Source organism: Parus major, chromosome 5, assembly GCF_001522545.3.
Source record: "Parus major isolate Abel chromosome 5, Parus_major1.1, whole genome shotgun sequence".
Classification (NCBI taxonomy): domain Eukaryota; kingdom Metazoa; phylum Chordata; class Aves; order Passeriformes; family Paridae; genus Parus; species Parus major.
The window spans coordinates 15,819,004-15,842,092 of NC_031774.1; the positions used below are offsets into that span (position 1 = coordinate 15,819,004).

The following is a 23,089-nucleotide window of genomic DNA, read 5'->3' on the forward strand; positions in this document are numbered from 1 at the left end:
AACAGCAATTCACAAAAGTTGGATGGAAAATACATCCAAAGCTTGCATTAATGTGGTTGAGCTTCTAATAAAGGTATTTGATGCGCATTTAAAATTGGCTACAATCCTACACTGCACAGGACCGAGAGTAGCAAGTATTGTACTTACTTTTTAGAAGGATATGATTAAGAAATGACAGGGCACCATCACTGTCAAGACTAAAGATACTAAAAAATTAGTTAAATACAGACCCATCCTGCCATAACGACTGAAGTGGTGTCATACAAAAGCTGTAGAAGATTTTGCAAAAGCCTAGGAATTAAAAATAAGAAAATCTCCAGTATTTGCCCTTCTCTTCTTTGACTCTCTGAACATGGTGAAAAAAAATCAAGCTGTAGTCCAGTGACAGTGACAGTACTAAGGATGCATTTTTCTTTTATTTCACATCAGAAAACCAAAGCCATTCCTAAGGATTTTTAAACAAGAAGGCAGAATCATATAGGTAATGATCCAATTCTAAATCTGCCTGGTCACAGGTGGGAAATAAAGGTTCACCTTCTGAGTTTGGATGAGGCATCTCTATCCTCTATATCTGTTCTGGCCCAACCTTTTGTTCTCTAGTTTATTATGGAACTTCAGCCCACAAAATCATTTTTCTCAAGCAGACATTAGTTGACACTCATTCCTTTTACTGAGAAGTTTCCCATTCCCATGTTTTCAAGTAAAGAAAATGGTGGTGCACGAGGAAAATGTTGGAAATGGCCCTTCCTTGGCCCTTGGAAGAAACTTCATACAGCTTAAACAGACAAAGGGACACCAGAAGAAAGAGCAAGCTGTAGTTGGCCATATTTTTACTTGCATCAATCCTTTCTGAGACTTAATATGCCAACAAAGATGAAAAAGCAAAATACTCACAGATGCTTATTTTTTATTTTTTTTGGCAAGAGCTCAGACAATGCACAACTCTCATGAACACGGTTTCTTCAAGCTGCTATTATTAAACTGTTACTTTTTGTCTGCTTTTCTTTCTTTGTGCAAGGCCATTGCTAATGGCTAATGATGAGATATTCATCAGACACATGACTGCTTCTAATTAAACCTTGCCCCATGTTCTCAGAGATACCGCTGGGAACAGAGGACATGGAAACCCCCTGTGGAAGAGAAAAATACAACATACAAACACTCAAAGAATAATGCTCAAATGTGAGGGTGAGGCACATAGATACAGTCAGCATTTCACTGTTAGGAAACATTTTCACTCCTTGCACAAAAAATACGAGAGTGGACCATAATATTTCCATTCAAAACATGAAAATACTTTGGCATGCGGAAGAGATATACAATGCATTTAGGGCATAGCTAAATATTCACTTACATGCTGGGTTTGAAGGTTCTAGAGTCACCTTGTCTCTTTTCTTATGACAAAAGCATTTCTAAAACAAGACGATGCTGTCCTTACATGGCAGGATAATCTGTTTGAGTCAAAAGCTGATTAGCAGAGTGCTAGGTGACAAACTGCACTGAGCAAGGGGCTTTTGACCACAGGACCTGCAGCTGGCACACCTACCCATCTTCATCAGGATCCCTGCTAACATGCTTTCTGTAGCCCTGTCCAGGTAGTTTAAAAACTGCTGTCTTAACAAAGAATTTTCAACTCTTCTCCTGTAGAAGAAATTTCCCCGCAAGATTTTAGGGCCTGGAACTCAGATAGGTTAACAATTCAATGAAGCATTAACAAATGCAGTGCAATATAGCACTGCCCTGAAAGCTTGTGAGATTCCAGGCTTTCCAGTAAAAAAAAAGGGCACTTTGCTTCTAGTCTTCAAAGTGCTGAAGTACAATACCTGAAAATCTCCACACTTCTATGTAAAATTCTGTTTCAGATCATTGCTAAAAGTGACTAATCCTTTATTAAACTTGTCTGCACGTCAAGAGTCACTTATATAGTTAGCTCCTTGGGGAGCAGTTTTCCTGTTGTCTGGATTAGCAGTGATCAGCAGCACCCTAAAAAAAGCAATGAATAAATGGGAATACAGTGGTATCGCAAGAGCTTTATAAGATATGTAATCTTATTGTGCATTAAGCTTCTAAAATCTTTCTAAATCTAAAAACATGGGAGTTTGATTTATGTACTATAGAACAGCTAAGTTATATGACTCATATTTTCAGCAGTGCATGTATTCACTTACAGAGACGAGAATGTGCACATATATAACTGCAGAGGGATGCAACTACACAGCTTCTTACTAACTGAATGCTCCATGAGCATCCTGTCTGCAACACTGCAAGGAGACTTGTAACTAGAAAATTCTGCCACTTGATTATACTGCTACTAAACCTCATCTGCCTGCATAGAGCCAGCCTGTGGGTTCACAGCAAATTTTTTAAGATCCTATTCCAGACCTACTTGGATGTTTCTGCACCGTGAGACAGACATGTCCTGAAAGACGAAGACTTTTAGTTTAACCATGGAACAGACCTGCCTGCCCCAGGCTGAGGATTCTCACCAGTGCTGTGTACATCATTTCATAGGGAAGGTAGCAATGATGATAGGGTTTGGATTTAAATTAAAATAAAATTAGAAATAATAATAAAATAAAAAAAAGGTGAAGAGAAACTAGTTCAGATGGGTTCATGGTGACTGAGGTCATATCTGCAGTACCTATTTCATTTCTAGGGGGAAGATCCTCATCTTCATGACTAGGATACCTCTCCTTCCGGTCAAGCAGAAGAAAATAAATCATTTTTTCTTGGTTTTCTCTGGAAAAAAAATAAAAAAAAATCTTTACATTTGAAAAGAAAAAAAGGTCAACATGTACATAAAACTTTCTCATCAAATAAACAGTCACAGTTATTCCAAATGAGCTGGAAATGGTCATGTACATGACATCTAGATACACAACCCACAAAGCTTTTGAGACCCTTGCTGTCTCCAACAAGCAGTGAGTGAAGAAAGGAAATAAGATTCCCATGCTACAGACAGAGCAGAGGCACAGGACAGTCAAGGTTATGTGTCCCCAGGAAGTCCAAACCAAGAGTGGCAGCCAGACAGGTCTGCTGAGCCTCTAAGTGCTCTTTCTACTACTAAGTCTTCCTCTTACACCTCAGGAGATACACCAGCTCTTAGGCATAGGTTTGAAACGAATAAAAATTTGGCAACAAAGGCATATCCAACACAAATACCAGCAATTATACCTCCCCATGTGGACTGTGCAGCCCATGTTTTAGTGAAGTGACCTGGCCTGGCAGCTAGGGAAGAAATAGCACAGTGCCTCCACTGCTGGTCAGGCTGTGAGCTTCTGACCCATGGAGCAAGAAAGGCTTGCTCCCAACACCTGACTAGCAAATGAGCAGCCAGAGGGTGAGAACTTCTTCCCAGTCACTGAGAGAGAGAGAGACATTAGTTAAAGTGCTCTCTGCCTCTCCCCAGGTTCATAAGCATCCCAGCCCCTGGACACCCAACTGGTATGAAGACTGAGCAAGTGCTTACTCTTCCGACAACAAGTCCTGTAAGAGTTTATTTCGGTCACGGAAGCAGCCTAACGAGTGCATGCTATCTAACACGTCTGGATCAATATCCTCCAAGGAAGGGAGAGAACGAATCTGCACCTTTCGAGGGATTGGTTGCTCTGGTTCTGGCTCATTCTTACCCCCTCTGCAGAGGAAAGAAGATGAGGGAGAGAAAGGGGGAGGGAAAGGAGAGAAAAGAAACATGAGTCACAAATGAACCCATACTCTGAAACACAGCCTGCAGCAACAGATGGAAATAGCTTGCTAAATTCCCACTGAGAGACCAGAGCGTCCAACCAGACAGATATTATTCTCATAAGAAACTGTCAGGAAGGCTAAGACTGACCAGCAGGTTGTGGATTTGGGCCTTTAATGAGAAATGTCTGTGTTCAGTCAGCAAGGTAATAGGAACTTCACTTACCAGTGCCCTTGTAACAGAAGCAGCTGTTCAGCATCCTAATGCCAAACATTTATAAAACACTACATGTTTTTAGAGATGTTGTCTCATCAGCTGGCCAGACCTCAGACTATGAGGCTGAAAAGTGCAAGCTGAATGATTCCCTTTTGAAGGAGCTCTGAACAAACCATCACTATTTTTCACCATTTCTGATTACAACTGGCACTGCAGCAGTTTCTTTCATTAAAGTTTCCAATGTGATTAAGAGACCTCAGTGCTCAGGCTCCTACTTGACACACTTTAAAGGGTTTTGGGGGGAAACCACGCTGCTTAATTGCATGCCCAAACTCGACAATCTCGACAATCTCAGCTTCTCTTAAGACATGCAAATTTGAAAATTTTGGCTCAAGTGTGATGCCTGAGGTCAGTGGCAGACCTCAGAACACACCATTAGCAGTAGAACATATTACTCTTTCAAATGTAGTTAACACAGGCTTTCTGCACAATTATCTCATCCCATTCACTAGGCTCAGGAAATATTGATTATTCATTGCAATTAAAGGCCCTGACTGTAAGAAACAGGTCAAGGTGTCAGGGTATTTCTAACTGACTAATGATATATATTGCAGACATCTGGAATATCCTTTGATTTTATTTCAGTAGGCAGTGAGAGGCGGGTTTGGTGGTGGTGTTGGTCAATTGTTGAAAAACACCAATTGTAGGTGTTTAGGCCAGAGAAACTTTACTCATAATGTCTGCTATTTCTCAGTGGCTGCTTTGTGCAGTGTTGAAGTTTCCCTGCTCCATGAGTGGGGTCCTCTCTTTCCTTTATGTGGTGCAAATGTGTGACTGCAATACCACCATGAATCTAAGGGCTACACTCAAAAATCCTTGTTCAGCTAGAGGAACATTCTTTCTAAGAGGTCACTACTGCCACCTCTTAGGATCAAGATCTAGCTCTCAGAAGGTAATAAGCAATGATTAGTTCATAACCTTGCAGTATTAAATCCAGTGATGACCTTGTCATTAAGATAAATTCTTGCAGGATAGACCTTTGAACAGCAGCTGAGTGTTTTTGCTTTTTAATGATCTACAGTTCACTTCTGAAAAGTACTGAATTAATTAATCATTCGTATTACAAGCAGATGTCCTTAAGGTAATTTAAAGAGATTAAAAAGAATTATTGTCTTTGAAAATTTCCAGGAAGCCTGGGTTTCCCACTAGTTGCCCTAGTCTGAATAGAATCTACAAGTTTCTTTTGTATCAATCAGCACAGGAGCCATTTCTAGAAAGCACAGCTTGCCATCCTCCGTGCACTCCAGAGTGGCACTTCCTTATGCCCTGCACCTGGTCAGCCTCAGACACAGTCAGGAATTTTCACACCTCCTCATCAGGTACAAGTAAAATCTGCAAAGAGGCGTCTCGTCGTTTGGCAGCGCAATTCAGAGCTCCAGGAAACGAAAATCACCGGGTCTGGGCTGTGATTGGCATGACTGCAACGCCTGTTCCATTCTCAGTCTAGCAGAGTGACAAATTTGTTGCATTGCAGCCCACACAGACATCAAACAATGTCACACAGTGACTACTGCAAATCACATATATTTTTTTAAAGGCCCATATGAATGTAATTGCTGCTTTAAAACCCACCCTCTTTTGTGAGGATCGGTGGATACAATGGCTGTGATTCCTGATCAGGGTGGATTTTCTCTCCATGAAATTCGCTCATGAATCTCACTGAGATGCCCATTTGCATCAGTGCAAAGCAAAGCAGAAGCAGTACACTTACTCTTTTTCTTATTTTAGTAAGTGTGGTACCTTCACAATTAAGGCAGTAATTCAGTGTTACAGGAGTGCATATTTACCATAATAAGTAATTTTATTTGATCTTTTACTTTACTAAAAAATGGGAAAATAACTGCTGTTTATTTTCTGGTTTATGATAACCTGCATTTGAGGTAAAAATAAATTATTTCAATTAAAAAAGGCTTGAGAAACCTCACTGAATTAATTTGGGTGGGAGAGCAAGAACTGGAGGTGCTGATGAAAGGTTTCACTTAGGTTTCTTTTTTCCTTTTTTAGGCTTGTGAATCATGATTTCAACTTTCAAGACCTCTTTCTCTGCCTGCCTAAATCTGCAATTAAATATTTTTTTCAGTTTTACAGTAGTCTCAATATTTATTTGAAGAATTAAGTGAAACTGCTTCGATGTTGTGACTACCACTTTCAGGTCAGTAACCTATATATGACAAAGGATGAAGATTTTACATAGAATAGTAGATAAAATTAAGAAAAAGATTTAAGAGGTGAGCAAAAGAGCCATAGGATAAAACACTACAACCCCTTCTCTGTCAGCATAAGTATTTCCAGGCAAAATGAATGCAAGGAGGTTGTGAAACATTACCAGATGAAAGCAGTTGAGTTTCAGAGGTGGCAAGGTCATTCACTGACTAAAATTAGCCACAGGACGTTAACCTCCTGAGGTCACTCCATGGCCAGTACAGAGAAAATGAGAAAGAGACTCATTAAAAAAGCTATTTTGAGCAGAAACTTCTTTTTAGGCAATCTAAAGAGACATTTGAAAGAGCTCTTCTGCACTGACTACCCTGGGAGTCTAGAGATTTGCTTTTGCAAAACTCAGTTTCTACTTCTGAAAACAGCCTCAGATGCAGTTTACTGTGGCAATCATCAGAGAGTCTGACCTTCATTGAGAAATACATGAAAATGTTCAAATGTTTATGTCTCCAAAGGAAAAAAATCTTCAAATTCTAAATATAGACCAAAGTCATGAAATAGCACCTGCACAATTGTGTATGTGAGCCTAGGACAACAGTCCTTCAACAAGTGAAAAGTTCCAGGCAAAAATCCTGAGGACGGTAAAAATAACAACATAAATGATCAATGACTTTTCATTTTATTTCCTATTCCAGTTCTGATAAAAGCACAAAGGGTGTCAGCCGATTTCACTCCATGAAAAAAACAGAGGGGAATTATCTGTCCAATCTGATGTAAACAGTATTTACTTCTGCAATTGCTAGCAAGATCTTATAGTAGGGATTTCAGAGATTACAATTAGAGATTTTCCCACTCCATTTGTTCTACATTTACCCAGGAGAGTTAAAAAAAAAAAAAAAGTATGTGCAGGAAACCTCCTGTACTTCTTTGCTTTAAAAAGGTGCCGTGTCTGGTAACTGAAGAGAGCATGGAAAAGCCATGGGAAGAGTGCTGCAACTATTTCAGGTGAACTAAGTTTTTTCTTAGTTCCAATTTTTTTTCTTAGCTATTCAACAATCTGTTGAACCCCCTCAGGTCCTACTGAAGTCATATAAATCCAGAGGTGAACATGGCCCATAAAATAGAATTAGAGAAAATTAAACAAATAAAGAAAAAGTGATTTCTTTCATGGTGACAGACTTATATATCAGTTCATATCATCCTTGAGTACTTCTCAAGAATAATGATGAGATTATGAAGCTAAGACTTTCTTTACCACCCACCTGGGAAATGCTGACCCTGAGAAATGTATCCAAGCATAATTTCATTGTTTATTATGTGAAGTATTCTCTTTAGTTTGATTAGGATATCATAGTATAAAAAGTTTATTTACTTAGGCTTCTTGAAGTACTACTAAGGCTACATAAAGAGCAAGGTCACTTTTAAAAGCCATCAATCTTCCTTATACCCAAACCACCAGACAGGCGTGTACTTTTCTCACAGACCTCTGGTTTCACTGTCAGGACTGCTGTTTTTAATCAAGTCACAGAAGTACTCTCACATCAACAGGTTACAAGGTCAGAAGCAGCCTCTTAGCTTGCTATGAAGAAGGAGTGGGGATTATGAGACAGAGAAGCTCTTGCTCACAGGTGCTTACTTATCAATATCATCACTTTTGTTTCTACTTCAGAGAAAAGCCAAGATGCCAAGAAGGAAGAAATGAAAGCTTTCTTGTCAAGAAGGTATTACAAGGGACTGTCTGTAGCACATGGATAGCAAGCTAAATATGGTTGCTAGCTGGGTATTTTTTTGCTGATCACCTGCAGGTATCTCTTTAACACAGCAAGTTGTTGGACTGAATGTCTTATTTCAAGCAGTTGTTAGCCATTGTACAAAAATGTTCCTGGGCTGGTACATATAAATGCAATTATATGAGTAGCAAAGGGTAAAAAAAATGAAAAAAATTAGATGTCTTTCTGCTCTCTGTCCCTTTTTCTCATGTGTGTGAAACCTGCTTTCAGACTCCAGCCTCATTCTTCCAGTGGTCTCTTCACAGATCACTAGAATACCAGAATCAACAATGAATGTATGCAAAAATTAAAAAAAAAAATAAATTACTTACATATACCATATGTGTTTCTGAATATGTTCTAGCTGTAAAGGAAAAGAAAACAAGGAATTAGTGTTGTAAACTAGAAAAGGTAACTCCACAAGTCATCCTTATTCAAGGCTTATTCAAGTAAATCCAAAATTTCAGAGATGGACCTATGCATACAACAGGAACTTTATGCTGCATAAAGAGCTGCTCATCCTAACCCATCCCACTGGAAATGACACTTTAATTACAGACAATGCATCAGTAAGAAGCAAATCCCAGGCAGATGCTAAGTGCAAGGCTTCACAGGTAACTGTTATGGAAATTCAAGCTTTTCCCTTCCCAAGTCCTTCCCTATGCAATCTAACTGCTCATTTCTGTATGTACATAATAGTTGGTCCTTTGTACTTAAATTGCATTTCTAGTTTTGTTTTGGAGAAAAAGAGAGAGGAATAAAGAAGAAAATAGTTTCAAACAGATAATAAACAAAATAATTTGTGCATATGCGGCGTGACCTTCCTGGATACAGCCAATCATTCTAGATTGGCTTCACATTTATCATCAAAATCTAAGGACCATGCAGAATAAGGTTCTATGTAATTTACTAATTCTGCACTTGGAACACCAGACCACTTATTTACTTTACTTCCCTCCTTCCCGTTCCAAACATGAAAATGTCATTATGCAGTGAAGGACTGATTAAAGCTGAAAGCAGCCATGTCCAGCTATGGAAGGCAGATTCCACGAACATTACAATGATGTATTTTCCCACAAGCACAGGAAAAGAAGGCAACATGATTTTTCCAAGAGAAACCCTTAATAGGAGAGAGAACAAAAGTACAGCAGAAACCTTCCAAATATGTTTTGTTTTAATCATCAAAGCAGAAAAAAACTTTTCTTGGATGTCCAGGGATTATTTTATATGTAGGGAGTGTTTTTTATATTCATCACTATGCAGCACCTTTGTAGGTGCAGAACAAAATGCATACTTGTGCAACATTCAGGGGAATGTTACATTCCACTTCCACAATAATTCGAATCAGAGAGAAAAAGAAACAAAAAGAAAAGAAAAAAATAAGGAACAAGCAAACAACAAAATCTCAGAGATATAAAGTGTTTGCCACAGAGAGCAAGGAATCAGAGACCTTCGTGCTATGGGGCAACAGCTCCCTGTCTGGGAAACCAGTAAGACATGAGTTTGGCCCTGTATGAGATCATTTTTTTAAGTGAGTCAGGGCTTTTCCTTAAAACAAAGAAACAACGGACTGCAGCTTAGGAAAGCATGACAGGAAGCTGGAGGGAACAGTGTGGGAAACAAACAACCTCCTTTAAACCCCAGACTGTACCCACACTGCAATCAGAGGTGCAGTTGGCACGCATCTGTCTTCTAACCAGCACCAGTGCCCCAAGCACACACATCCACCAGCCCAGGCAGACTTGCACAGTTTCCAGCTGTGGCCCCAGTCCTCCACAGTAATTCCCCTTCATCACAGTTCTCCTACACTATAAGGTAGTCCTCTAACCCCTGCACTGTGAAGAGCAAGGTGGAGTATTCCTGACACATGGCCATCTCCCATCGAGATAAAGTTCTGATGTGGGAGCTCCCCCAAAAGCCTGGAGACACAGCCCTCTTTCTTCTGACTCTGTGCAAACTGAGGTATAATCACAAAACACAAGGAGAGCCAATTTTGTACAGCTTCCATGGGGCAAGATCTTAGAACTGTTCCTTATCAGATGTGTAATTCTGTGAGGACCTGCTGGGGGGTGGACTGTGTCTCCTGTGCTGGTAAAACCACATCTACTCATTATTTCCCAACACCAAGAGGAGGGTTAGAGAGATTAATGATTTCAGACAAGATGCAGATGACACAGTTATGCATTGTCCAAGCCTCTTTCATGCCTGCTTCTCCTGCTGCATTTTCTGTCTCCATGGGACTCTGTGCTCTTGTGTGTCTGTGATACGCAGAAATGCCATGGCAAAGCAGACAACAGCACTTCACTTTGAGTTAGAGAGGGTAAAGAAGAGAGGGTCACCCGTTCATGTCTTAGTCACAGAACCTCTGGGCTCCTTCAGAGATTATGTCAAATGCCTTCTGCCCATCCCTGCTGATCAGTCTCCTTCAAACTAATGAACACACAGCATTTTTCTGAAAGAGAAGCCCCGTTGCACCTTGATAGACATTTGAAGGTGTATGACAGCTCTCATGGCTGCTGTTTATCTACACATCTACCATTCAATCCACATCAAAACCATTCCTGTGAAGTATGCAGGAATATCACAGATATGAAAAGTATTCTACAAACCCATTTCCTATCCTGATTCAAACATAATTGCATTGAAATATTATTAGAATTGTGCTTGCTGCTGCCAACATCTTCACTGCTGTTTTAAAGGTAATTAATTAATGCTTTGTTGCTTTTTGTCTGCATTAAAGTGACAGGAGGGTTATGGGAGGGCGATTGGTTTTGACAAGGAGAAGTCTGTATGCTTTCTACTGTGCAGTGCAGGGGAGGGAGATACACAGTGGGAGCTAATCTCACTCCTGCCTTCATTTAAACACAATGTTTAAATGCATTTAAGTGACGAAGGCATTTAACAACCCTTCCCAGAGGGTTTTTCTTGCTGTTTGCACATGAGTTTGCCAAGTTTAATACCATTTTATGGAAGTTGTAAAAATGCTGCTTCCTAATGTCTCCTAGTCACTGCAGGCAACTGTCTCATGACATCATCTCTGAAACAACAAAACATGCTCAGATCCACTGCACATGCACAGTCAGAGAGATTTCTGCAGGCTAAGATGCTGTAATGGAAGGAGAGGGAGAATTCCTTCATCACGATTTTACGTAAAATACTTCCAAATATTAAACTTGTACACTGAAGAAGCATCATGGAGCCTCTCACAGATGAGAGATCCACTGTGATACAGAGCTGCACAAGAAAAAGAGGTTTTTCCACAGAAAAAAGAGGTCTCCTCCCACAAAGAGCTTACGTCTGAATTCTAAGGCAGGGAACAACAGATGGAGACAGACAGGCAGATGGAAAATAAGACAGCGCTGTCTACATCCTCGGCACTGATCTCAGCAGAGTGGCTGCCAAGCTGAAAAGTTCTGACCTGAAGAAAAACTTTCTCAAAGTCTGTGGATATAGATGAGGGCTTCTGGGCTTGAACTTATGTCAAATTTCAAACTTCTCTGTCCGGAAAGGGAACAGCCTCAAACCCATCTGTGCACTCACACCTCAAATGAATCTTCTTCATCCAGAAGATCTCCTAATTGAGCTTTAAACCTACTGTGTAATGTCAAAACACAGGCTTTTTCTGGCCACAGGGTTCAGGCTGGCAGTGCAAACAGCACTGGTAAAACCATTACCTGTTTCAGCAGTAGCAGCTGCACTAAAGCAGCCTCCAGGAACCTTGAAAAGATCAAGTATCATTGTCCTACGTACACTGGGCATGAACAAGCCCTTGGCAGCCTAAATACATCAATTGGACAATTACCTCCATTCTACAGGTTGTAAAGTGAGAAAATTTAAATGATGGAATAGGCACCTTACCATAAGACCATCTACAGAAATTAATCAGGTGGGTTTTCACTTCTTCATTTTTGTAACATTCTTTAGATTCTGCAGGTCATCATTAGCATATATCAGATCCAAGAAAAAACAAAATCAGAAAGCAGAGAGGAGATTCTGAAAACATGTGTAATTCAAGGAATTTTAGGTAGGTATTAAGGGATAGGTATTTCCACCTATATGGACACCTAACATGGAAGACAAGTCGTTCTACCATAGTATAAGATGTCAATACTAGAACAGTAACACCTTTAGAAATAGCTTATTCTGAAACATCTGCTCTGATCCACCTTGCTCTAGAAACAAAATTTCAAGAGTGCTCACCCATCTTTAAAAGGAGAGCACCTCTGCCCTTTGCCTTTGCCTTTCTGGAGAAGAAAATATTGGCTGAGAATGCAACTGGTTTCTACTACAGGAGCTATAATCTTCTGCTGTAGCAACACTGAATCATTTGAAGAGCACATAACTAAAATAAATCTCATCCTGAAGTACTTTAGTACCCAGAGCACACCTCCCATAAGCCTTCTCAAACTTTGTTACTACTTCGCTTTTCCCTGCTGACACTATTCCTACTAGAAGGCTGTCCCAGTATCCCACTGATATGCCTAAAATTCTTCTAGTTTCTAGACTGCTTTCCTGTAAGGCCATTTGACATACATTTGTTTTTGTGCCATATCTTCCTTTAGCTTAAATAATCCTTCTCTCCCTAGTAATTACCTCTAATGAATATGCAGATGACCAGTACAACCTTCCTTAGACATCATCTGTGTACATTAACTGAAGTTCTTTTAGGCCATACTACTCAGACAGACTCTTTCAAATGCTCATCATCTTGGTACTCATTCTTTGCTTGATTTCACCTTTCATAAATACGAGTGGTCAGAAATACCACCACCAGGAGCAAGGATCAACTTTTAATGAAAAGTTTATCCTTAATGAAAGAAAAACACAAATTCTTTTATTTTACAGCATGTTTAGTCAAACAGGCTCAGTAAATCAGAGTGGTCAAGGATGTCCCACTGACCATATCTGAGGCTATGTAACACATGGTGAGTGTGAACAATATTCCACTAAGACATAATAAAGTCTTGTTCCCACAGATGAATCATATACAAAGAAAGGTAATGCCTGTTTCTTAAGGCTGGAAAGGGCCAGCAACAATAATTCTGAGTACCCTCCCCTCCATTAATCTTCTCAAGATCCAATACTGAAGCAAATGATGACAGTTAAACGTGAATGCTGGTTCTGTTTTTGTTGATCATTTTAACAGATGGACTGGAGAAGGTGTGGGTGTACTGTGAAATGGCAATTACTGCAGGGAGGGAAATGCAGTTGGATAAAAAGGAAAGGAGATACAAACCAAAAAAAGAGGAACAAAGCAGAGAGGGGAAGTGAAAAATGAAAGAAAAAAAAAATCTAGTGACCTTACATTTCACTATATTTTTCTGCTGAATTCACTAGTGAGGTATTCAGCAAACGATCAGTAATGGTAACAGCTACATCTGTACTTATTGTACCCAAGCTGCAAATTTGCTCACATCTTTGTATAAATATCAAATTGATTCAAGTGAGATATTTTCTAGGAATAGAGGCTTCCAAATAAACCCATATTTATACCCCTTTTCACAGGACACAGCTAAAATAGAATTCAGCTCTCTCCTCAGAATGAACTCTATATTCCCAGCTCTTGTGCAGTAAACAAAGAGCTCCCTTCTGCCTGGCAATCAAAGCAAGCAGCTCACTAACAGCACAGGAGTGTGACAGCAGCAGGGACAGCAGACCCAGAGACCCTCAAATAATGAAAATAAGACTGCAGCTAATAACAAAGAGTCATCCCTTTTTCCTCCCAGCTCTCTGCTCTTTAATATGTATTATTTCGAACTCTTATTCATAATTCAATGGTCTGTGCTTGCCAATAACTACCTGATCTGGGGTTTTCTTTCCTCCCTAAGGAAGTAAGAGGTTAATTTTGATGAAGAAAAGGAGGGGGATGGGTGTCACTCTGAGACCTTGAATTACCTCAACTGCTTTTCTTTCCTATGAATGTACGTTCTCAGATCTATTGCACAACTCAAAATATTTAGGGCCTGTCTCTGCCCTGTAGAAAAACTCAGAACAATCTGAAGCAGGATCTAACACTTGATGATCTTCTTCCTAACATACTTAGACCATCAGCACTAATATATTTGAGAAAAAACCCCAACAAAATAACAGAGAAGCTGGTATGTTTACATCACAGCAAGGGAGCTAAGCTTGAGAGGGACTTGGTGACTTTTTTGGCCATGAAGAACAGCTGCCTCATGTCTCAGGATATTGCCCTAACCTCTGCAGTGTTATTTCTGTGAATATACTTGTGAAAATGTTATTTCTTTCTTTAAAAGTCTGTTTTAAAAAGGTCTTTTAAAGTGCCTATTTTTATTTTTTTCCAATCGAAGCTATTTATGTACTGTAAAATGTGATGGTACTGGGTTTGCAAAAGTAGGGATACTAGAAATAACATGAAGAACTTTTCCCCTATGCCACCAAATAGAGCATGACCTGGATTGGTAATGAATGAAAGAAAAACCCAGTTGTCAGGTAATATTGTAAAGAGTTGTGAAGGGAATTTCAGTTAACTTCTTAGCAGAGAGGTGTCTGCATCCCAAAAGCATCGTCACAGCTGGCACAGACTGATGCTGTTGTTACCAATCTCAGCAGAGAGGCCAAGCAGTGATCTGAGAGTTTATTTATAAATATTTTAGCAGACTGAAGAACCAGGAGGAGTTTTAAATTTACATTTCTCTATACATACTCCCACTCAGAATCTGTGAGCTTAGTAAATCTGTATAAAATCATCACCATGGCCTGACAATAGGATTTACAAGGGCAAAGTACCCATAAAGGCACACGCCTCCACTGACAAGCAGGCAATCTTACTTTCCAAAATTATTTTAATTGCTAATGTTTTTTAATTCCCTAAAACATGAACACAGTGTTAGTGAAGGATACAATCACTACACAGTCCTCACCCTTGCAGGGTCTCTGTTGTAGTGAAGGGGTGTATCCTGGAGGCAGACAGTGCTGAATGCCAGGAGCTCAACACTGTGGGACTAAGAGTGCTCAAGACCACAGGGCAGAGGATGAAAGAGCAGACTGGCAGTCACTTGCTCTGAAGGCTGCTAGAGGATAATGCAGAGCAAATGCAGGATAGAATACAATGCAGCTTATGTGGTGTGAAGTGAGAAGCCAACACTTCTGTCAGAAATGTAAGAAAATCACACTGTTTAATGGCAAAGCTTCAAATACCAGTCCGAACACCTGTGACCTTCAAACACTTACATCACCCAGCAAACTGCTGAATCAGAGAGAAGAATCAGACAACTCAGGTGCACTCCAAAACATGTGAATGGGCCAGCAGTTCTGTGATGAGCTAGGAGGAATTTCTCTTAAATGCCCAGAGTTACATATGGAACAGAATCCTGAGGCTACAGAAAAAGCCACAAAAGCAATCCATCCTCATGACTCAAAAGAGATGGTAACTAACTTCTTCCCAAAGACTCCACCAACTCCACTCTTTCTTTGCTCAGGAGGAAACACATAGGAGTGACACTACATCACCAAGTTACCTTAGCTGCTCATCCATTCCTGCAACAAGGCAAGATATGAAGGCTTGCTCATGCTGCCTCCTTACCGTGAGACGTTTCGAGGCATCCACTTCAATCATCCCCCGCAAAAGGTTCTGACAGTCGGGGGGGATAAAATGGGGCATGTGGAACACTCCACGCTTCACCTTCTCCAGCAGCTGCCGCAAGTTGTCGTCATCGAAAGGCAGGGCGCCCTGCAGGGATGGGACAGAGCAGTCAATAGGAGAGAACTGGAGAGGACCAAAGGAGAAAAGCCAGGATAAACCTGGTGAGAGAATCGAAAAGAGGAAGACAGCTCATGATGAATTATTACAATGAGTGAAAAAGATTTTTTATCCATTGGAAAGAAATAATTTCTTAGTGCTGCTGTATTTCCTCTAATATAGGAAACAAAACTGAGGACATTGTTTGGTTTTTTTTATTAGACTTTTAATTAGAAAATGACTACCAGAATAAAGTAAAATACAAAATATGAAATTGCCTTTCCAGGCAAATTCACCAAAGATGCATGGATTGACTTAAATTCAGCTCAAAGCTTTTGATCTGCCGGTAGTCCTCCTGGGCATACTTTCACAGCAGCAATGTTTATCGTCTCCTTATTTTTAATCTTCCTGAGACACATTTATTGCAGACATTGAAAAGGAGGTGAACAGCTTTTGAGAGACTTTCAGTAAAGAACATGCTCTTTCTGATCGAGCATTGAAATGACACAACTGAAAGAAACCCCAACCAACATTAGCCTTTGGAAGCAGCAGACATTCTACCTGTTTAATATACTCCATCCAGTTCCCATGCTGTGGTCAGGTCATCAGTTCCTATTGCTTCCCTACTGTAGCTCACTTACATGAATGGCTTGGAGTTTTTTTAGCTGAAACTACATTTTGAATAGATCATCAGCTTGCCACAAAAAGCAGTAAAAGACCTATCCTTGCTGCAAGGACAAAAAGGAAAAAGAGAAGTTGAAATCTTTAGGGTAACTCTACTGACTGAAGCTGATAGCCTTTTATAGCAAGTCTGCACCTTCCTAGATATTCTCACTTCCTTCTTTCACTGCCTAATTCTAGTAGGTGCTGAGCTTCCTTGATTTCCAGGATGGTTTGTGGGAAGCTGCAAGCTGTCAGCTGCTGTGATAATGAAGCTTTAAGTTGTCAGCTCTGGCACTGCTCTTACTACAGTGAGTAGTGCATCTGTATAAGCAATTCTGGGTCTATGGTTTAGGGAGAACAACAGCTCCATTTTCAGCAGCCTCGGGAAGCCACCTGATGGCAGCCACGACTGGGCACTGCTTACTGGAGTTTGTTCATTCAAGTGGCCTTGAAGGCAGAGCCCCTCCCTGCCTTCTGTAATCAACCTCCTGAGTTACCTATGCATTACAGACTTAAAGGAAAGTCAATTCTGATAGTTCAGTACTTTGGCTAACGCAATTTAAGTCCTGGTAAAATCAGAAAGGACGCTGTGTGGCATCTCCTGAAGGTAACATCTAGATCTCTTTTATTACTACCATCTGCTATCATATCTTGATAGTTTTTGCAGGGTTCATCCTGACATAATTAACTGGCGAGCTCTGCACTCTCCATCAATAATAAACTTATTTCAATCATTTTTCAGGCACATGTGTGCATATAGGAACAGATGAAGACGCAGCAACAGACACCAAAGTGTGACAGAGAATCCCCCTGAAAATTAAAAGCCTGCTCCAACAAATCCTAACCATCTTGACACATTCTTTCTTCTGTTCTTACAAATTCAAGAAGTTACATTAAGAGCTCATTATACAGTTCCATTTTATCAGCTATGGAAGTAACTTCTCAGTATGAGATGACCAGGTGTTGTTATCTAGTGTGACAGTTAAAATCTTTCCAGTGCAACATCAAGATAAAAAAAAATAAAACTTAAAAAATGTCAGTGAATTGTAATGACTAAAAAGAAAAAAGGAGTAAGATTAGTTAAGGGGAATTAAAACATCATACTGAGATTACTTCAAGGTATTTTGATTTGAGCCATTAAAAAAGAATCAGCACATCTTTTGATACAAAAATTCTCTAAAATTTTGAAGTATTTTAAACAAAAACAGTATGCAGAATTTATCTCATTTTACACTGTACAAGTACTTTTTCAAAATAAAGCATTTAAGTGAAGCAATCAGGTTTACTGATACATATACAGGAATCTCAAAATTTTACTTCAGGATTGTTACTTTTATAATTATAGATGATTAGCTGAACAATTACAGATATAAAATACTTAACATGCACATAAAACCTGTATTCATATAGAGTACTTTACCTGCATGTGATGTATGATTGTATTAACATAAACTATATTTTCCTACATTATACTACAGAAATTGATAACAAATGCCAAGCCAATCTGCCTTCAGCTGGACACCCAATTGTTGGATGTTTAGGAGTGTTATAATAGAAGTTGATTTCAGAATAAATTCCACAGGGAATTGAAACTCTGATCAAAAGAAGGATAAGTTAGAAGACACCATATTTTGAGCACTTAAAGTATTACTGAGCCAGATGGAAACTAATTTAAACTTTGTACTACTGGCTCAGTTTTATATTCCCATGTGTACCAAATTAAAATGTAGCTTGCTGCTTGCATGAAACAAAGACGAGGTTCTCAAGTCTTCTCTTGAAAAAATACTGCAGTTAATGTATGCATATACCTGCTGAAGCACAGAAATACGTACAGCAGAAAAAAGTGAACACATCCCAAACCCAGCCATATTTTGATCCTGTGAAGGACAACTTGTTTGACATTCTCTGTATCCTGGACTTGCAATCCTACACACCCTTACCCATCAAAAAACATGGTGCAACATCACAACAGAGCAAAGAGCATTTATGGAGACAAGTTTTTGATGCCTGTCTATGCTCTCCTGTGCAGGGCAACAGTGTTTCAAAGAAGCAGTGAAATATTCCTCATGCTTTTCCTTTGGGGCTGATGTAGAAATAAGAGGAAAGGATGCCACTGAGAGATACAAAAATAGAAGACTAAAAAAAGCTATCCATACATGATGTCAGTAGAATTGCCATTAAATACAGCAGCACTTTCAGATTTTTCTTTTCTTTTTAAAGGGTAGTGCAAGGAAGATGACTCACCACTAGCAACGCAAACAAAATGACTCCGCAGCTCCAGACGTCTGCTTTCCTTCCATCATATTTTTCTCCCTGCGCAGCAATGACACAGAGGTTCAAAAGACCAATCACAAGTAAATGAATTAATTATCCTTGAAGAATGAGAGAGGGGAGAATGGGAAACCCCACATTTCAACTCAGCTACCTGTTTCCCAAGGTGGCCTTCCCAACTAGGAGGAAGCCACTACACAGCCAGCTAATTGAATTTTTTTTGTGAACATCAGCTTGCAGTCTTATCTGGGATCTCTGAGAAAAGGCTCAGAAGTGGGAGCAGGGCAGGAATGGTTGACAGCTCACAAATTATCAGATCTGGCATTTAAACAGAGTAACAGGTGCATTAAGGACATCAAGAAGGTGTGTTTCTCAGCCCTGGTTCTCCAGGCTCTTCTTCTCTGCCCTTCTTCAATAACACCAGCCATGTTATTTGCAAACTAATAGTGTTGCCTGGACAGTCTCTCCCATGTCCTTCCTGCTTGACTTGACAGCAGAGACATGATTTGGAAGAGGGCAGTCTTGGGCACTGAAATCTTGGATACTTATTTTCAGAGGACAAAGGGAAAGCAGAGGGGAAGAATATTGTTTAGTGGAAAGCAACATCACTGACAGTCAACCCCAGCTCTTCTACTGAGATGACAGCTACACCAGAGACAGGAAAGCTGAGGGTCAGAAAACGCTCCTTGGGTCAAAAGATCGAATTAATCCAGGCTCCTGTCTGATCGCATGGTGCAAAGGGTACTGTGAGAATAACACGCAATTATTGCCCAATGTGGCTTGAATCAGGGCTGAGCCAAACAAACTAAACTCTATTTAGGTTCCTTCTGTCCTTTTTTTTCCCCTCTGCCTTGGGCTGATTTATTGTACAGAGGATCTATCTGCGTACTTGCAATGAGGGACACTTCAAAAAAGGTATTTATGTACACTAATATTAACCAACTTACCCGGATGACTTCAGGACAAGCATAATGTGGTGATCTGAAAGACAAAATGCAGTCAGATGAGCATGTAACAGCCTGGTATTTATGGTTATGTGCATTTCCATTTTGTTTAGCAGAATGATGATAGACTTGCTTATACAGAATACAAGTGTGCAAACCAGCACATTTTTCCTTACTTCAATAAGAACACACTTCTAACAAGCTCAGAAAATGGTCAAGAACTAGCCTAATTTAAAACTCTATGAGCCTGCTATGAATTTCTTCAAAGCAAGGAATGAAGGGAAGACAAGGCATATTCTGTGAGTACTGAATTCCAGCTCTCTAATCCCACCCTTTAACTTTGCCTTGTATCTAATTAAAAGGAAGGCCCACACTGCAAAACCTTTTACAGGAAAAAAGACAGATGCATCCCTAAACGATGTCTGGTATCTCTTCTGCTAAGATGACTCTCATTTATATCAGTGGTCACAAAAGCTGCCAATACATGATTGCAACATGCCTTATTTTTTTTTTTGCTTTAAAAAAAACGAAAAAGGATGGACAGTAGCACTATTACCTGGTGAGTTAATATATTCTTTTCACATCCTCCTACTCATATATCTCTTGTTTGATTCCTGGCTGAGAAGAGTTAATTACTTCAACTTGCCAGGTAATAATTTTAATTCCTAAAGATTATAGCCATGGCTATTTATTTTATAGCCTTCATTAAAGTAACTTGACAAGTAAAAGGGATGCAAACTGTCTGAAACCCGTGTGCAAATCATGCTATTGTTTATACTGACACCTCCCAGCAGTCCCTGAGCCTGTCTTCATTTGTACATGTGCTTCTTGTGACAAATGCAATCATGGCTGGGCAATACCTGTCTCACAAAGTAATGAGCAAACCAGAAGTACAGCGAGGTTAGCTTTGTGCTAGGATGCTATATTAATGCCCAGTGAGACAGCCCATTAATTGAATTTCCATACACACTACACTTATCTTATGGCAAAATACCATCCCATGGGCATGGCATGCCCTGATTTGTTATCACAGCTTTTGGCAGAGCATGACAATAAATGCAGGGTACACTTGGGAGTGCAGCTACCTTGACAGCAAAGCCTCCATGATGAGAGAGAAAACACAGTTGATCCCTCACGCATTTCAGGAAAAGTGGAATTCAGCAGCTTAATCCAATATCTAATACAACACCAACCCTGGACCCATTTAAGAGATGGGCTATTCACAGGTATTCTAACCAGTCTGTCTGCTCAGTGGTGCCTCAGTTTTGACTACATTTTAAAAACCTCGGTTCAAAAGTCAAAACAGATAATGAAAGCCAGAGCCTCCCTCAGAGAGCTGGCTATAGCTGCTCATTGGAAGACCAGAAAGAATAGTCTTGTGTCTAGTGGGCAGGACAGTCTACCCAGGCTCTCTCTGTAGCTCTGTCACTGACAGCCATGGAAACATGGACAAGATTATTTAACATTTTTAAAAGCTGCAGTTGGCCTGTTTGAAAAGGGTGACCAGAACCTCACCACAAGTCTACTCTTCTGATTAAAGAAAGAGCAATGCAGCTGCAGCTTTCACACCACAAGAAAATGAAGCCAGAGACACTGCACTGCTTTATGTTATGTACATGTTCCCACAATTCCAAAATATATTGTTTCCTGTGAATTTGTTTCCTTATAGTAAACCAAGAGCTGCACTACACCTATTCTTTCCAAAACCCCAGAGTCTAAACCACAAAAAGTCATAACACTGTACTAGCACATGATCAAGCTTTTAGAAGACAAATTATTCTTGAAGAAATGCTTGACTAGTGATGTTGTCTTTTTCTCGTATCTAACAGTGGTGTAGAACGTACAGGCCATCCCTAAGGCACATACAAAGCACAAGGAAGGAGCAGCAGCACAACTGGGACTGCAGCCCAGGCTTGACAAGTACAACTCTCTCTAGTGCTGGACTGCTTACACAGAACACTGAAGGAGGGCAGTGTGGGAGCTGTAAGGAACATAGTTATGCAACTGGAATTTGGAAAAAGAGCGCATGGTAGTAAAAAGAGTACAGGAATTACAGAGATCAAGGATATTTGCTCAGTTTAGTCACGCCAGAACAGAATGGCTGGTTCTAACATGTTCTGTACAACTGAGTCATATTAGGTTTATTGGAAAATATATGGGGGGTAAAAGGAGTGCAGACACAGTCTATGTAACTGTTGAGCTCCTGTCACTTAGCATGTTTGAGTCTCTCACTCTTGCATGTATTTTAGGTTCTGCAAGGAACAGCTGCCTCTCTGTGTGAGTCATGAACACACACAGTACATTAAATGGCTACTACAGGTGGTGCCTGTGGCTGACCTAGAAACTTTATCAGACTTCTCAAATCCCACATGGTATCCTTTACAGTTCAGCAATATCCTTCAGTACAATCCTCTTTGGATGGCAATGGCACTGGGGTGCACTGGAAGATTTAGTATCTCAATTTGCAGAGTGTTCCCGAATTCTTATTTGTATATTAGGACTCCAAAAAGGATTTCAGAACTCTTAGTTGTGGGTGCTGAGCAATGCAACCACCTGAGAGCTTCCTGTGCTAACACACTTGAAAAGAATATAAGTGCTGGGAAGAACTCAAGATAGGTACATAGGTATTTGTGTGTCCCACTAGCAAATGCCCTCAAAATGTTTTCCTTCCTGAGGCCTGCTGAACTGCAGTGGAATGTGCCATAGATCTTAAAAGGCACCACTGAAATTCTGCAAAGTTCTAAGAGACTGGGTGGAGAAAATAAGGGTTATAATAAACCCTTTGAACAAGCTGGGTTTGTTCAATGATTCAACAGCTGCATTGCAACTGCCCAGAGAGCACAGGTTTTTGGCATTGCCATTCTGAATTCTTGCCAGCACACACTAGCTAGGTATCTGCAGCATTATCTTGGCTAACAGCTTTAAAAGGGATCCTCCAGTCAGCCAGAATCCATAAAAAACTCATTTCCATGCTACCAATCACAGATTTACTGCTGTAAAGACAAAACTCAAATTTAATCAAAAATCTATTTATCTTTCTACAGAGTCATGAATATTTCTTTGGCTCTTATCACTAATTATTCAATATAGATGTGTCAAGAGCAACATTCCCTGTCTTTTCCCCTAGGCCACCTCCTCATCATTCTGCTACATCTCTGTGCAGCAAAAGCCCCAGTCTGCCCTTGATAACAAATAAATATATCGCTCAGCAAGATCAAGAAACAGTTGCTGCCTGTGGGTACCGCTACAAAAAAACAGTGATGTTGGCAGTGTTTATTTCCATGGTGATGTGGATTTTCCAAGGCTAGCCTGCCCAGGGCAGGAAGGGCTCTCTGAATGGTCATTCACAGCTGTGACTCGAGGACACAGTAATCTTAAGGACCTTAGGGGACCTTAGAGCATTTACGTGGGATTTAAATCAGAGGAAATAAGACAAGAGAGCAATGGTGAAATCCAGGACAGCTCTGGACAGTTAAATCAGGCATTCAGAAAGAAATGTATATATCCATGATGCATCTTTTCTGAATTTCATCTGACAAACTAGAGAATTAGTTCTTGATGTGTACACATCAAGATTTTGTGCAGCTGTAGTAGATCTGAGACAACCAGGGCCATATCTTCA

The 23,089-nt window shown here is 40.1% G+C and overlaps 1 protein-coding gene across 11 annotated transcripts in view; it reads right to left on the minus strand.

Annotated features, from left to right (window-relative positions):
* BRSK2 (BR serine/threonine kinase 2) overlaps nucleotides 1-23,089 on the minus strand; it is a 303,357-nt gene that overhangs the window by 52,214 nt on the left and 228,054 nt on the right. For all 11 annotated transcript variants that reach the window (XM_015631404.2, XM_033515384.1, XM_015631407.2 and 8 more), the window contains exons 6-11: nucleotides 19,471-19,504; nucleotides 18,497-18,565; nucleotides 15,434-15,580; nucleotides 8,220-8,251; nucleotides 3,470-3,634; nucleotides 2,642-2,739 (exon numbers count right to left, since the gene is read on the minus strand). In XM_015631404.2, coding sequence (XP_015486890.1) covers nucleotides 2,642-2,739; nucleotides 3,470-3,634; nucleotides 8,220-8,251; nucleotides 15,434-15,580; nucleotides 18,497-18,565; nucleotides 19,471-19,504 — 545 coding nt within the window. The remainder of the gene's footprint in view (nucleotides 1-2,641; nucleotides 2,740-3,469; nucleotides 3,635-8,219; nucleotides 8,252-15,433; nucleotides 15,581-18,496; nucleotides 18,566-19,470; nucleotides 19,505-23,089) is intronic.